Source organism: Cibotium barometz, chromosome 3 (genome assembly GCF_041138505.1).
Source record: "Cibotium barometz isolate CiBa-2024 chromosome 3, ASM4113850v1, whole genome shotgun sequence".
In the NCBI taxonomy this organism is placed as follows: Eukaryota; Viridiplantae; Streptophyta; class Polypodiopsida; order Cyatheales; family Cibotiaceae; genus Cibotium; species Cibotium barometz.
In genome coordinates this window covers 45,029,985-45,046,045 of record NC_141048.1, presented here as the reverse complement: position 1 = coordinate 45,046,045, position 16,061 = coordinate 45,029,985, and the positions used below count along the sequence as shown (strand labels likewise).

Sequence of the window (16,061 nt, the reverse complement as noted above, 5' to 3'; positions counted from 1 at the left end):
GCACATTGGTGTGTCGGGGAGACTTCAACATGCTTGAGGACCAGCCGATAGGGTGGGAGGCAGTCATGTTACAGTGCACGGCACGGAGCTTGCAGCTTGGGACCGGTTTTGCATGTCACTGAGGATCACTGATGTATGGCAGCATGGGGCCTTCTCCCGTTCTCAGGACAGTCTTAGTTTCTCTCGGTCGGATCGCCGGCAGGGAGGGACTAATCTATCATGGATTGATCGCTTTTATGTGGGCGACTAGTTAGGGGAGCGGGGGGCTCCGTCGGCATTCTCGCTGGCACCTCATTTTCAGATCATGCGCCAGTTATCTTGACACTGGAGGAGGCATACGATAGAGTTGATTGGGGTTTCTTAGAGGGCACTATGCTTCGCCTGACTTTGAGCCAGGATGGATCAGAGGGATGGCGGCTCTGTATTCCACAGCTCGTAGCCAGGTGTTGATTGCAGGAGGACGAGGGCCGAGTTTTGAGCTGACCAGATCAGTCCGTCAAGGGTGTCCCCTCGCCCCTTTTCTTTTTCTCTTCTTTGCGGAGGCTATGAGCATGTATTTGACGGCAGAGGAGGTTGGTTTGAGAGGACTCTAGCTCCCAGTCCGGGGGGAGGACCTGCTCGATGCTGAGTTTACAGACGACACGGGCTTATTTTTGCATGGCCAAGAGGCCAATCTTCTTCGGGCAGAGCAGTCGCTCCAGGTTTTTAGTGCAGCTTCGGGAGCATTGATCAATTGGCGCAAGACAGTGGCCTTTTGGATCAATAGTGCTCCCACTCCGGCATGGAGCCCGGACCCCGGTTTTAGATGGATTCCTCCTGGCACAGCAGTGCGGTATTTGGGATGCCAGATTGGACTAGATTTGTCACCTGAGTAGCAGATTGCCCCGCTTCTTCTGAGTATTCGGAAGAAGCTTTTGTATTGGAGTACAGCTCGACTATCCTTGGCTGGGAGGGTGGTGGTGGCAAATCAGGTGCTGTTAGCGACCATGTGGTGCATTACGTCTTGCTGGATCTTCTCGAGCTCTTGCATCAGCCAGGTACAGAGGCTGATCAGGAACTTTCTTTGGTCTGGGCGGGACGGTCAGCCAGCCCGGGCAAAGGTTGCATGGGCAGTTAATTACACTTCCGCTGGCTCAGGGAGGCTTGGGCATTATAGATCCAGTCGATCAGAGTAGAGCCTTATTGGGGAAGCTTATTGTTCAGGGGCTGCTTCCAGGCGCTGAGCCTTGGAAAGAGCTTCTCTTGCAGCGGCTGCAGGCTCGGGCTCTCCCAGCAAGGGGCACTTGGGCACCAGAGATTCGCTGGATCTTCATAGAGATGAGGAGGACAGGCCTCAGTAGAGGATGGGAGGACAGATTTGCTTTGAGCATCCTCAGAGCTTGGGAGCTGCTGCGACCGGGGCTCTCTCAGCGACCTCCTTCTTGTGTTGAGGAGCGGGCCAGACAGCTGCTCATCTGGAGCCCAGCGGTGCGCATAGAGCAGGGTCATATGCTGGGTTCTCGGCCTCGTCTAGCCTGGGGACCTTTAGCGGCAGGCCCAGCATGTAGTTTCGGAGACTAGCAGGCCTTCTGCAGTCTACCAGAGGAGATCCAAGTGGAGAGGCTGAGTCACTTCAGAGGGGGGTTGATTATGAGGGATGATATTCAGGAGGCACTCACAGAGGAGTGGTTCACGCCTTTCGAGCTAGTGGCCCCACGGTGGATGGGAGCCTTTACACAGTTGGAGATCCTGATTGCTGTCAGAGCTTGCGCTGAGGATGGCAGATGCCTCTACTATGAGATTCAAGATGAGGGCAGACTTCAGAGAGTGGAGGTGTAGTCGCCTCTGGTTGCAGAGTGCACCTTTCAGAGGATACGGGTAGTGGCTGCCGCTTCTCGGAAGTGGCATATTGACCCCGACCCTACAGATGTGCTCCCGGATTGGCGCATATGGGCATATGCAGCGCGCCCCTTGGCCCAGCTACAGTGGGACCCTGGGGAGTACGAGTGGCATGATCCTTATGCATCCCTTGAGGCCACAGAGATCACCTTTTTCCAGTATACTGTTCGGCTGGGGCGGCATATTTTGGCGGCGAGGAGGATGGTCTCTCCAGCTCTGCAGCGGGGCATTGGCGGCTACAGGGACTCTCACAGGAGTTCCTGGAGGATTTTTGGGCTCGGCTCTGGGCTAGTCGACAGGCCCGCAGGATCTCGACTTCCCAGTGGTGGCTGGTCGCCCACAGGGGCTCAGCAGTTGGCACCTGGCTTGTTTACAGCGGTCTTTCGGCGGCCTGCGTCCGATGCAGCCACCCTATGGAGACACAGAGACATTGCCTTTGGGATTGCCCTCAGGCGCAGCAGATTTGGCTGCGGATGCTGCGTATTCTGGCCCCCTCTCTCCAGAGGGTATGTTTACGTGGGGTGCCGCTGCTTGGTCGACTTCATCAGGGCCTGCTATGGGCTATGAGATGGAGCAGGACAGTCAGGCCATCAGATTCATTAGGGGCCAGCCTCGCCTGGTTCCGGCACCGGATTTCTCGTCCGCCAGCTGGACACAGGAGAGGGATTTACAATGGGAGCTTCTCAGCAGCCTCACCATCTGGTTCACCTGGAGGGCCCGATGTTTCACGGCCTTTGAGGGGAGACTGGAGCCACCAGCAGAGACTGTACAGGGGATTTGGCAGGAGTTGATCCACACCCTGCGAGGACAGTATGACCGCATCCGGGGCGACTCGGATGAGGCGATCTTGCGACGCCAGGCCTTTCACACCACCTAGCGCAGCGGCCCCTTCTATACCTTACACACGGGATCCCCCCGTTGGCATTACAGGCCACCTGTTTGGCTCTTCCCCCCCCCTATTGTATGATTTAGCCCCTCAGTCCTTTGTACTGATGCTTGTATTTTGCAGCACCTAGGGAGAGTCTCCCAAACTGCCTTGCTGTATTCACTGCTCTGTTTCTCTTATGAGCAGGAGAGATCTTTTGTAGCCATACGGGCGTTTTTATATAACTAATGAAAGGATCTTTTCTCGGAAAAAAAAAAAACTATGTCTTGCGGTAGCCCGTACAGTCTAAACAATTGCTCGATAAACTGCCGTGCTAATTGCGTAGCTGTAATAGTCTTCCGGGTCGGTAAAAATCTAGCCATTTTTGTCAAGCGATCTACCACAACCCAAATAGAATCATGGCCTTGATGCGTTCTTGGCAATCCGGTAATAAAATCCATGGAAATACTTTCCCATTTATTACCTGGGATTTGCAAAGCATGCAACAACCCAGCCTGTCTAAGGCGTTCAGCTTTATTAGCTTGACAAACTTGACACTTGAGAGCATAATCTTCTACATACCCTTTCATCTTTGGCCAATAAAAAGTGTGTTTCACTAGCGATAGTGTCCTGTGTACCCTAGGGTGTCCAGCAGAAGGAGCGTCGTGACACTCCTTAAGAATCTTGGACGGAATGTCCGGGATCTGTGGTACACAAATTTTGTAATTACGAAATAGTAAACCATTCCAAATCATCCACTGGTCTCCTGCAACCTGAATGGTAGACTGCTCAGTCATTGAGTCTTGGTCAATCAATGAGCTCCCGTCCTGGATCTTCTGCCAAAATGGACCAAAATAACTATCAGTCCTGCACAGTGCAAAGCCCTCTCAATGACTGAAATAAGTCGGTAGAAATCTCGGTGAGCGACAAAGTATTCACCTCTCTAATTCGACTAAGCGCATCTGCAACACTATTCATGGACCCTTCTCGATAACGAATCTCAAAATCAAAATCTTGCATTAACCCACCCCAACGAGCTTTCCTTCCTCTCAAATCATCAGCATCACACATACTTGATTGACTGATGATCAGTCAATACCACAAACTTGGAGCCATATAAATAATGTCTCCAAACCATGAATCACAGCATAAAGCTCCTTCTCAAGGGTTGGCCAACGACATTGAGTGTCGTCTAGCTTTTTACTTTCAAAAGCAATAGGTCTACCATCTTGAAATAAAGAAGCCCCGATGGCATAGTTACTGGTATCAGTTTCAAGAACATAAGGCCGACTAGGACCAAGTAATGCTAAGATAGGTGCTTCCTTGACTTTATCTTTCAAAAGTCTAAAGGCCATATCCAAATTGTTATTCCAAGTGATAGGCTGATTTGACTTACGTCCACGACTTTTCAACAAGTCGGTCATCGGTAGTGTGAGCTGAGAGTACTCCCACACAGATTTCCGAAGAAAAACAACAAAACCGAGAAAAGAACGAAGTTGCTTCACTGTTCGCGGTATAGGCCAGTCCAGAACCTTCTTAACTCGGTCATAGTCAATGCTCAATCCATCTCTAGTGATCTTGTGTCCCAAGTAAATGATGTCTGTCATAAAAAACCCACATTTACTTAACTTAGCATATAGTCGATTTTGTCTTAAAATAGATAAGACAATCGTGAGGTGTCTAACATGATCCTCAAGAGTATGACTATATGTCAAAATATCATCCAAGAACACAACCACAAATTTCTCCAAATGTTCACGAAAAAGATCGTTCATCATTTGGTGGAAAGTGGCTGGAGCATTGATTAACCCAAAAGGTAATACGAGAAACTCGTAATGGCCATACCTAGTCCGAAAGGCGGTTCTTTCAACATGCCTTTCGTGAATACGTATCTCGTAATAGCCAGTACGTAAATCTATCTTCGTGAAATATTTCGCTCCTGCTAACCGGTCAATCAGGTAATCTGATCTAGGGAGAGGATGACGGTTCTTCATTGTCAGCTTGTTCAATCTCTTGTAACTATACACATTCTCCAGGTGTTATCCTTCTTTCTCCTAAGCAACACAGGTGCACCCCAAGGTGATTTACTTGGACGGATCCTCAAATAATCGTCGAGTTGTTTAGCCAACTCATCTTCCTCAGCTTGGCTCATCCGGTAAGGTGGAATACTAACAGGATGAGCACCAGGGATCAAGTCAATACAATGACCTACTACCACCCTTTCAGGTGGTAAACCCGATGGCAGTTTCTTAGGAAATACATCTTGAAACGTATCAAGTATCTTCTGTAATTCTTTGCTTTCAAATACACTTAATTCATTGACATCCATGGAAGGTATGAGAAATGAAGAAAGTGCAATCAATACACAATGGAAAGCGGTATACAAAGAAGAATCCATTATATTTCCAAAATCAACTATATTTACAAGAGGTCCCTGAGAGGGATGTATACAGTCACCTAAGATACTATACTGGGTGTTCCTATGTTGAAAAGAAAAAATATGACTAGACCAATCTATCTAGACTTGAAGAGTCTTAAACCACTCAATCCCTAATAACAAGTCTACATGTTCTAGGTGCATAATATAGCATTCCAGAATATCTTTGTAGTCTTGAATCCGGATTGGTAGCATCTCCACCTTTCGATCCCATACTTGCCGACCCGCAAGTAGGCGTACCTCATAGGTATGATCGATGGGTGTCGTATCAAGACCCAATTTCCGCACAAGTTTATAGTTAACAAAGTTGTGTGAGCTGCCAGGGTCTAGAAGAATGTGGATTCTATAGCCATTCACTTCTCCATAAACTCGGAGAAGATCATGCAAGCCAAAAACTTTAGAGTTGAACAAACAATCAGAACATGTACTAGGGTGAGAAAGTACAGTAGCTGACGTACCTGTCAAAGACAACTGGTTAGTTGCCTTTGGCTTGGGTCCTGTGTCGGTCTTTGCACCCCTTTTGCTTCGGGCACTCGTTACGCATGTGTCCTTTTTCTTCGCAGATAAAACAACGTCCCTCCTTCTTGAGCTTCAAAGCATAGTTTTTTCAAACGTCAATCAAACGTCAAACGCGAACGAGTATGAAAGTATGATACGAGTTTGATTCAAACCCTTGACCTGAATCAAACGCAACCCTAAATTTTTTAGCATTTTTTAAACAAATCCATATTTACTTGAACATTAAAACATCATAACATGAAGCACCTCAAAACTAGCAATTGAATTGAAGCAAATGAAAATTGAAAATTGAAATGCGCATTGTGCACTGCGCAAAGTTCAAACTGCAGTGTAGACTCTAGAGTGACTAGTGTAGAGTCTAGACTCTAGAGAACAAAAGCCAGCTGATACAAAATGATAAAGCCAGGGGAAAAAACCCCTCCTAAAGAAGGTGAAAAGTGCCCTGGCAACTACAGAACTAAACAACAAGGAAGGAAGGGGAGATGGTCATGACTCATACAAACTAGACTCTACGCGAGTCTTCACCTAAATGAATCATGATAGATCATTCTCTGAAATAGAGTCATCCTCCCCTTCTTCCTCCTCCTCCTCATCATCATCATCATCATCGTCATCATCATCATCATCATCATCATCATCATCATCATCATGCTCACCAAGGGAACTGGTGCCAACGATATCACTTCTGCTTGCCCCCGTATGCGATAATGAGGCTACAACATCCTCTTGCTCCTCTTCTTGTGTCTCTTGCAATGCAAGAAATCCATACACACCTGCACTACATAATCGGGGCCAATATCAAGGATTACATCTTTCAAGATGCCAAAAATATACTCGCCAGATTTGAACTCCCCACTTGTATCAACTGCTTTTAAGAAAACAGACCCATATATGGATGTAGCCATTACATTGATAATTGGCCTGCGCCTTGCATCTGACCATCCATCACAAACAATGCTGCATCCATATCTCTTCCACTTTTCTCTAATGTCTAGCAAGTCACGATCAACGCATTTGACTTCATCCACAAGCTCTTTTGTACGCAAGCTGTTATATGAGGGAGGCTTATAGCTTGGCCCAACTTGCCCAATTGCCTTCACCATGTCAAGAAAATATGGGCTTCTAACTTTCCAAAAAGGAACATCTTCCGCATAGAAGAAGCGACGAAGAGCAATGTTTGCCTCTTTTCGTGCTTGTACATCCCAAGCTTTAGCTAGAGCACCCTGTGTCTTTGACACCTTCTTTCTGCTCACGTGCTGTTGAGAGCTAGAAGGCCCAATACCACTTGCAACATTTGATGCATGTACATCGACACTACCATGAGAAGCCTCTCCCAAATCAGATACGCATGCATCAATGTTTGCCATGGAGTCTTGCACTCCACCCACATGCAATCTGCGACATACATCTTTTACATTTTGGGGTGCAGCATTACATTTTCCCACACCATGACCTGATAAACCAAGAATATGTGCCCTTATTCGCGATGGACCACCATCCCAAGTGTGCCCACAATATTTGCATCTACATGTAGTCTGGCCTTTTTCAGTTGTTTTCAAAATGGACACATGCTCCCATTCAGCTTTGCGCTTTCGTCCCATTTGCACAAGTTAAAACCCTGTTACCAACTTACCTGTATATTCGTCCCGAGTCCCGACTCCCACCTGCTGAGTCCCACCAGTGGAAGGTGCTTGCTGCTGCTTGCTGGCGAGTGGCAGTGCTGGGCCTTCAAATTTCAGTAGAGAAAGACTGCTGCTCGAGAATCGATGGGCTGTGTGCACTGTGTGCAGGGCTGACTCAGCCTGCTGTGCCTGCACAGTCACGCAAGAGAGAGAGATGGGCTGTGTGCACTGTGCAGGGCTGCCTCAGCCTGCTGTGCCTGCACAATCACGCAAGAGAGAGAGATGGGCTGCCCGGCTGTGTGCACTGTGCAGGGCTGCCTCAACCTGCTGTGCCTGCACAGTCGAGCAAGAGAGAGACTCGAGAGAGTCTAGACTCAAGACACGATGGGCGGGCAGATTCGTCACTCGAGAGAGAGTGGGCGCAACTTGCAAGAGAGATACGCTCGACTCCCTTGACACGATGGGCGGGGCGAAATAGAGAGAGACGGTGGGCGGGGGCGCAAGAGATGCGATGGGCGACGAAGCGTTAAAAAAAACCCCCAAAAAAGTCCACGTTTGAAATTTTTTTCAAACGTTTTTTTTTTCAAACGTTTGTAAACGTTTGCTTCGCGTATCAAACGCGTTTGAATGCAACTATGCTTCAAAGCCTTAAGGAGTCGTTTTTTCTTCGCTGGTGTCAAACTGGAATTCTTCGAAGGTTGGTCCGAAGACTTTTCTTCAGTCGTGTTAGCCATTGGTGCGGAGAACTTTCTTTTATGCTTGTTCCCCTGCTCGGTAACGGGTTTAGACTTGGAAGAGACCATTGTATCATCATAGATACAAGCTGAATGAATGGCCTTGTCCAAAGTTTTACATTTGTTATTTTGAACCTGTAAACGGTACGAGTCGGGTAAACCGGCTACGAAGAACCCCAAAAGAGTTGTGGGATCCATCTTTGTAGCTTTCATCTGCAAGTCCCTAAATTTCTGGAGGTAGACCTCATAAGTGAGGTGCTGCGAGGTCATGGTCAAAGCAGTAAACCGGGCAACATCATAATCATCCTCTTTCTTAAGGAATTCCTTCTTGAAGACGTCTTCGAATTGTGCCCAAGTCGTTGGCTTAGGGTTGAGTTCCTTCCACCAAAGCAAAGCTTTGCCTGAGAGAAAACCTGCTGCTAACTGGATCTTTTTTCCATCATCATATGGATGAAATTGAAAATGGACTTGCCACTTATGTAGCCAAGTGTCCACGATCTCCTTGGTACGTTGCTTTTGCTCGCCCCCGAACTGTTCCGAAGTAATGTTGGGGCCTAAAGCAGAGGCCAAGGTATCCATACCCGAAAGAGTAGATAGGGTAGTGGTCAAAAGAGAGATGGAGTTCTGCAAGGCTTACATCTGCGCGGCAATTTGTGCCTGACCTTCCAAAGAAGCAGCTTCGAGAGCAACTTTAAACTCTTGGAAATCTGATTCAGACACACAATCGTCAAAAAGATCGACATCGGTATCTTCCGTAGCCGGCAAGCCTTCGCGTTCGATAAGGGGCTCCAACTCGGATTCTTGGGTGAAGAGAGCAAGTGGAGAGAAAATTCGATCTTGCACAAGAAAGTGCGAGAGAACTTGAGAGCTTGAAAACTTGAGAGATGTGTGCAAGAAGCCCACTTAAAGCGTTTATATAAGCTTTCCCAAAAGCAACTTGAGCTTTTGCTTTTGTGTTTATATATATATATATATATATATATATATATATATATATATATTCTGTTTTCTTTAAAAAACACCTTTAAACCTTAAGGGAATCTTTAAACTCTTTTTAAAAAAAAGTTTAATCTTTTTAAAAAAAAACGAAAGCAAGCTGAATTCGGCGTTTCAATGCTTTTACTGTTTTTTTTTTCTTCCCTCCTGGATTTAGCACCGCCGGCCTGCCTTGCTGCCGTCGCCTGCCTTGCTGCCTGCGCATGCCTTGCCCGGGTGTCCATGGGTGTCTACACTAGCCTGCACCTAGGCTTGGCCGCCTGCGCACGGCCGCATGCGTAGGCCTGACACATGCCGGCGTAGGCCTAGGTGCCTGCCAGCCTAGCCTAGGCGCTTGCCTGCGTAGGCCTGGGCGCCTGCCTGCGTAGGCCTGCGCCTACAACCACCGGCAGTACCAAACTGCACCCGGTCAACAGCACGCGACTAGCAGCACCCGACTGCGCATAGCCAGCGATCGCTTCTCGCGCTCTCTCTCTCTCTTTCTCTTACAAGCAAAAGCCAACGTGCTTTTTTTTCTCTCTCAACTGTTCATGCGACTGCACAAACACACCCAACCTTCTTCTTGCAAAGCAAAACAACCCTACTAAACCACTTACTCCCTCATCACGGGTTTCTTTGATGAAAAAAACAACATACTGTCTGAAAAACAGCAGCATGCATAAACAAAACAGCAAGCTTCTTGAACACATACCTATCTTCGACCTCATCTTCTCTACCTACCGACTTGCTCGTTCACAAGGCACGCTCTGATACCACTGTCAAATCACCAAAGGATCTCCTCGTAGAACGCTCCTGGTACGAGACTCGAAACCTGCAAACAAACCAAACAAACAAGAAGGGGGTGCAGGCCTGACTCACCTCCCAACCACGACAGCCGTGGGCAAGCCCACAGACTTAGCTGTCCCCACCGAGCCACGGGCTAAGCTAACTAGATGGACGTACCGACCAATCTCTACCTCGTGACGTCCCATATCACCACGAAGCTACCCTCACGGGCCTCGAGACTGCAGTCGGCCTCGGTTGCATAAAGCACGTGCACGTCTACACTAGATCCAGGCTCCTGACCATAGAGCTCTCACAAATCACGCGAGACTCTATATGACTAATGACTAACCTTGGCCACCCTTTTATAGGCTCTTGGCCGGTCATCAGGCGTCCACACTTGGGTGCCCGCTATCCATACTTGGGTGCCCGCCCATTAGTCTATCCCTAACTCAGCTCACCAATCAGCCTGCCTAGCTCCAAGCTTTCCCAAACCTCGAAGCTAGTCTTGTGTGCGTGTAGCACACGGTAGATACACGGACCTCAAGACTGTTGTCGTCCTCGGCTGCATAAAGCAAGTGCACGTCTGCACTAGATCCAGGCTCCTAACCATAGAGCTCTCACAAATCACGCGAGACTCTATATGACTAATGACTAACCTTGGCCACCCTTTTATAGGCTCTTGGCCGGTCATCGGGTGTCCACACTTGGCCGCCCGCCCGTCCATACTTAGGTGCCCGCCCGTTAGTCTATCCCTAACTCAGCTCGCCAATCAGCCTGCCTAGCTCCAAGCTTCCCCAAACCTCGAAGCTAGTCTTGTGTGCATGTAGCACACGGTAGATACACACTGTGCACATGACAAGCACCCCATGAGATGATTGTTGAAAGAAAAGTGATTTAACAACAATATCAAAGACAAGGATAATGTACACAAGGGAGATATGGTTCACATGTATAATACCAAAAAATGGAAATTCTTAGCTCGATAATAAAGGACTAGATCCCTTAGGGTCTCAAAAAGCATGCTCCAAGATGCAAGGTGCATCGAGACACTAGATGGAGTTGAGATGGAAGAATATGTCTATGCTACAAACCCTCATCAAGGACGGACTAGGATGTAGGTAAGTTTTTGTAGATACAGAAGCCAGTCAACTTAATGTCCTAAATAACCCACGTTACCTAGGACTATACTTAAACCAAACAAATGCATGTGTCAAATATATTTATGCTTACTATGTGGAGAGTATTGGTTGGTAGAACCTATGATTCACCCATTCAACACTTTGATTGAGTCAACGCCACCTTTGGGTGACAACGGCTAAAGAGACACTACAACAAATCGGCTCTTCCAAACACCAATGTGGACTGCCCACCTGTCCACATTACCTATCTAAGGGTTCCTAGCCAAGTCCACATATTTGTGTTTCAACACTCTTTTAACTTTTTCTTCATGGGGTTTTGATACCATGGTGGGCTACCCTTCTCATGCTTTATGTGTGGGTTATATTTGCTCCAGACCATTAGAAATCTTAATTATGCTTCAGCTCTCAAAAGCCAAGTATAGAAACAACATTCTCCACTTTAAGGACAGGATGTAACCTCAAATTGTGCAAGATTATGGACGGTAGTTGAAGCACACCCCCACGTTGGTCATGCTGCTAGCCTGACATTTGGATGATGGGCCATGGTGGTATTGGACACCAAGGTTTTAGTAATGTGCTGGGATGGTTGTGTCTAGCCTTAGGCTTCGGGGTGCTCCGGATGGAGCTATGGTTGGGTGGTGAGCCAACGGTATGTTGATTGCACGCCGATGCATTTATAGCATTCCTTGCACGCAACTCAACCTAGGTGTAACATGCGGAAGCTCTGGGGGTCTTCTTTCAGCCCTAAACACCACTGAGAACATGCTAATGCAAAAACGCAGACAGAAGGGAGAGAGAGAGAGAGAGAGAGAGAGAGAGACTAAAAATTCAGTATAATTTATATGGTACAAAAAGGTACCCTTCTACAGCCCTAGGCTGCCTTCATACAAAAGGTGAAACACCAAAATCTAGTCCTACTCTAAGGACCCTAAGGACCCATTCCATAAAGGAAAGAATGAATTACAATGATGAGCAAACTTGCTATTTATAGGCACTTTGGAACATTGGGATACTAGCCAACTGGCCTCTTTTTATCCATAAATGAGCGCCGTCTGGTCCTCATGCAGCCGACACCAATTCTCTGCTCCCGACAGCCTCCAACGCAACTGTCTCTTGTCTCACCCTCTCCAAGTCCAACACTGTCAAATAGCACTCTGTGCTCCATGTCCTAGTTCTAATCCCCTTTTTCTTGGCTGCCCCTTCTAGATTAGCTCTGAGAATGTACATGGGCAAGCATGCACATGACATCCCCCTCTGCTAAACTTGATGACGGGATTCCAACCTGCTCTTGGATGACTGTCATCATCCCACTCTATTCCTGGAGTCCCTCTGTCATCCATCCAACTCTAGCAACCCTTTTCACTGAAAACCCGGCCCGGTCTCCAAAACCACTCTGACTCTGAATAATATCGATGCATTTGTTCCCTCCAATCCCCAATCCATTCCTGCCCTGACTCTGAACACTGTCTTGGTCTTCATTCCCATTCCTGAGAAATGAGTCTAGCACTCTCACATCACCCCTTGGAGGATAATCCTCCCTTGGGACCGTTGCCCGAGAACCTATCTGGCTCACAAGACTGCCATCCCCTCTGGTTTTGTGGAACACCACCAACAAACCTCCTAGAAGCTCTTCCCGATTCGGTGTTCCTTGCCTTGGGCTTCGTATCCGTGTACTTTCCTGTACCTTGGACCTGTACACCATCATATGGGGCTGAATCAATGTTTAGCTTTGTTGTGCTTTGATACCAATGTAACACTCGGAAGCTCTGGGGGTCTTCTTTCAGCCCTAAACACCACTGAGAACATGCTGATGCAAAAACACAGACAGAAGGGAGAGTAGAGAGAGAGAGAGAGAGAGAGAGATATACTAGAAATTCAGTATAATTCATATGGTACAAAAAGGTACCCTTCTACAGCCCTAGGCTACCTTCATGCAAAAGGTGATAAACACCAAAATCTAGTCCTACTCTAAGGACCCTAAGGACCCATTCCATAAAGGAATGAATGAATTACAATGATGAGCAAACTTGCTATTTATAGGCACTTTGGAACATTGGGATGCTGGCCGACTGACCTCTTTTTATCCATAAATCAGCGCCATCTGGTCCTCATGCAGCCGACAGCAATTTTCTGCTCCCGACAGCCTCCAACGCAGCCGACAATCTCTTGTCTCAGCCTCTCCAAGTCCAACACTGTCAAATAGCACTCTGTGCTCCATGTCCTAGTTCTAATCCCCTTTTTCTTGGCTGCCCCTTCTGGATTAGCTCTGAGAATGTACATGGGCAAGCATGCACATGACACTAGGCCTGAGGCCCTGATGGGGGCTTGATCTCCTGGGAATCCTCCAAACAACAGACCCCCGGTTATGAAGAATCCACTCATTTATATGGATAGGCATAAAGAAAAAGTAAAAGAATCCCTATCCTTCATACATCAGCACCTACAGGCACATCCTGCCGAACCTCAGTAATAAAGCCAACATGTTATAACCTCAAAATCTCATAGCAATACTACACTCTAGAGTTAACCCTAACAGCCTCTTAGAAACTTTCTTTTAAGACCAAAACTGGAAAACTCAGCTCTAACACTGAATAGTCAACTATTCAAATGGTGGCAGCACTGATGTGCTAGACAGTTGAAAGTGCAAACAGAGTTTTAAAAAGCTATTGACTAACCTTCTCATGATTTGCCGTGGACCCATTTGTGTTAGCAGCATCGACTTCATAACGCTGTTCGTGAATCCCCAAAGAAACATGACCACCAAAGGCACCATGTGCATCAGCATGATCAACTTCACCAAGCTCTCTTTCTGCCTCCACTGTAGCATCGACAATGGCGGCACCATATGCATTAGCAGGGGCACCTTCCTCAGGCTGTGTCATTGCCTCCCCAGTAACATCAAAGCTAGATGTGCCATGTGCCGCATCAGGAGTGTCATCTTGGTCAAGCTGTGTTTCTGCCTTTACAGTAACACCAAGCAAAGGTGCAGCATGTGCAGCATCAGAAACATCATCTTCATCATGCTCAGTTTTTGCTTTCGAGGTAACATCAACAACAGGAGCACCATGTGCAGCATCAGCAGCCACGTCTTTATAATCATGCTGTGTTTCTGCATCCACAAACAAATGAGCACCGTGTGCAACATCATCTTCATTATGCTGTGGCTCTGCCACAGGAGAGGCAGTAAAATCTCGTTCGTCATCATCAAAGATGAGCAGAGGGGGGTCGTATGCATTAGCAGCAGCAGTAACATCATGCTCATCATCATCAAAGATGAGCAGATGGCCGTCATTAGCATCATCGTCATCAAGTTCATCATCATTAAAGATGCGCATATGGGTGTCATGTGCATCATTATCATCATCCTCGACATCAACATTGAGGTCGCCACCGACATCATGATATGTTTCTGCCTCAGGACTAACATGAATCATAGCATCACCATTGGACCTAGCATCCTGGGACGCGGTTTCTGTCTCAACAGGAGCTTTTCTCGGGTCCAGGAGGAACTCTCTGGGCAAGTAGACGGCATACCAATCGAGTGCCACAAAGTCAGGAACTTTGAGGGATGACTTGGGGGGTTTGGAGGTGAAGCCAGTGCCAGCACCCCGGGGCCTGGTCTGAACTTCCTGGTAGACCAGGACGCAGCCCCGCCCATGTTTCGTACACCCTTTGTGTGAAAGCTCCCTTATGCGGGTGGCCTTGGCAGGGTCAGAGCAGCATTTCTCGAACACTTCATCCCAGACAACCATGAGGTGCTCGTAGCTCCAGTCTCTTGCAGTAGAAGAGCCTCGACCCTTCTTCTTTTGCTTGGTGGAGGCCTCAGCGCCATGGAAGCTAAGGCGGGAGGGGAGGCGAAGGGGTAATGGAGTATACAGATGGCTGTATTTGGGCAAGAAAGAGCTTGTTAAGGGGCTTGCTATGGCTATGGAAGCTGAGCTTTGTAGTGCTAAGGCCACCATCGTATCGCTTTCCCATAGATAATGAGTCCTTTAGCTTTGAAGATCTCACTTTACATATATATTCAGGCTTCTTACAAAAATCTGAATTAATTAATCGATACCGAGCTCTTAATTAACGAATATTCTAAGGTTTAAAACTATATACTAAGTTAAATGCTCGGTCTAATTAACTAATATTCTAAGGTTTAAAACTATATATATTCAGGCTTCTTACAAAAATCTGAATTAATTAATCGATACCGAGCTCTTAATTAACTAATATTCTAAGGTTTAAAACTATATACTAAGTTAAATGCTCGGTCGACTAAGACATTCGCAGATTCACATCTGAGGCCACTGCCTCAAAAAAGGCGACGTCATCCCTTCTTTGCATTTTATCCCGACTGAAGGTGATTAAGATTTTTCCTGAATCGCCACACGTCAACATCCTAACGTTTTCAACTTTTGTTATCTATCCCATCATTCATATTACGGTTCCTTCTCCCTCTTTAATTAATGTAAAAAAAGAATTTGGTGCCCATGCATTCACTCAAAATTGTTCTAGGTTAAACTACCTTACACAACCTTAAGTGTGTACATAAGGTTATATATGTGGCACAATACATAGCATCCCGTGTGCACCCCTCCTAACCCATGCTACACTAACAAAGAGAGACCATAGGGCAGAGGAGCACAAAGCTTTTTTACCACACTTCCCTCCATACCCAATGCTACGTCAACAAAGAGAACCATAGAGCTTGGGAGATTATTATTTTTCTTTCCTTTTTGAGAGAGATAGGAGATGGTTTCCTATTCTTTTTTACCATGCCTCCCCCTTGATTCACATAAGATAAGATCATAGAGATGCCCTGCCTCACCCATGATGGGAGCTGTGCAGAACCCTATCCAAGTAGCTATGCACTATATAGGCCTTAAAGAGAGAGAGAGAGAGAGAGAGAGAGAGAGAGAGAGAGAGAGAGAGAGAGAGAGAGCATCGTCACTTCTCTACACATCAAAAGAAACATGTGAAGAGAAACTAGCATTGCAGACATGTGAAGAGTAGATTTCTTTCCAAAATAAAGACAACTTTATTTAAATTTTACATTAGGCTTAAAAGCATGCCAATGACATGACTATTAAGAACAAGAACTAGCTATCTACAACT

General features: G+C 46.8%; 2 protein-coding genes across 4 annotated transcripts in view; both read right to left on the bottom strand.

The window, feature by feature from the left end:
• Window positions 1-14,963, bottom strand: part of LOC147640125 (uncharacterized) — a 32,645-nt gene extending 17,682 nt beyond the window's left edge. Inside the window, exons 1-2 of one of the 3 annotated variants that reach the window (XR_015262478.1) lie at window positions 13,631-14,963; window positions 13,030-13,288 (exon numbers count right to left, since the gene is read on the bottom strand). Coding sequence is in view for 2 of the 3 variants with exons in the window: in XM_086777377.1 (XP_086633503.1) it covers window positions 13,631-14,917 (1,287 nt within the window). In the remaining variant the exon portion in view is untranslated. The remainder of the gene's footprint in view (window positions 1-13,029; window positions 13,289-13,630) is intronic. The other 2 variants (XM_086777377.1, XM_086777367.1) reach the window with 2 other exon arrangements.
• LOC147640126 (uncharacterized) lies at window positions 5,799-7,950 on the bottom strand. Its single transcript, XM_086781804.1, has 2 exons — window positions 6,473-7,950; window positions 5,799-5,858 (listed from the first exon to the last, which is right to left on the bottom strand). Exons 1-2 carry the CDS (start codon window positions 7,298-7,300, stop codon window positions 5,799-5,801), a joined length of 888 nt encoding a protein of 295 aa, XP_086637930.1. The 5' UTR covers window positions 7,301-7,950.
• Window positions 14,964-16,061: the final 1,098 nt, after the last annotated feature.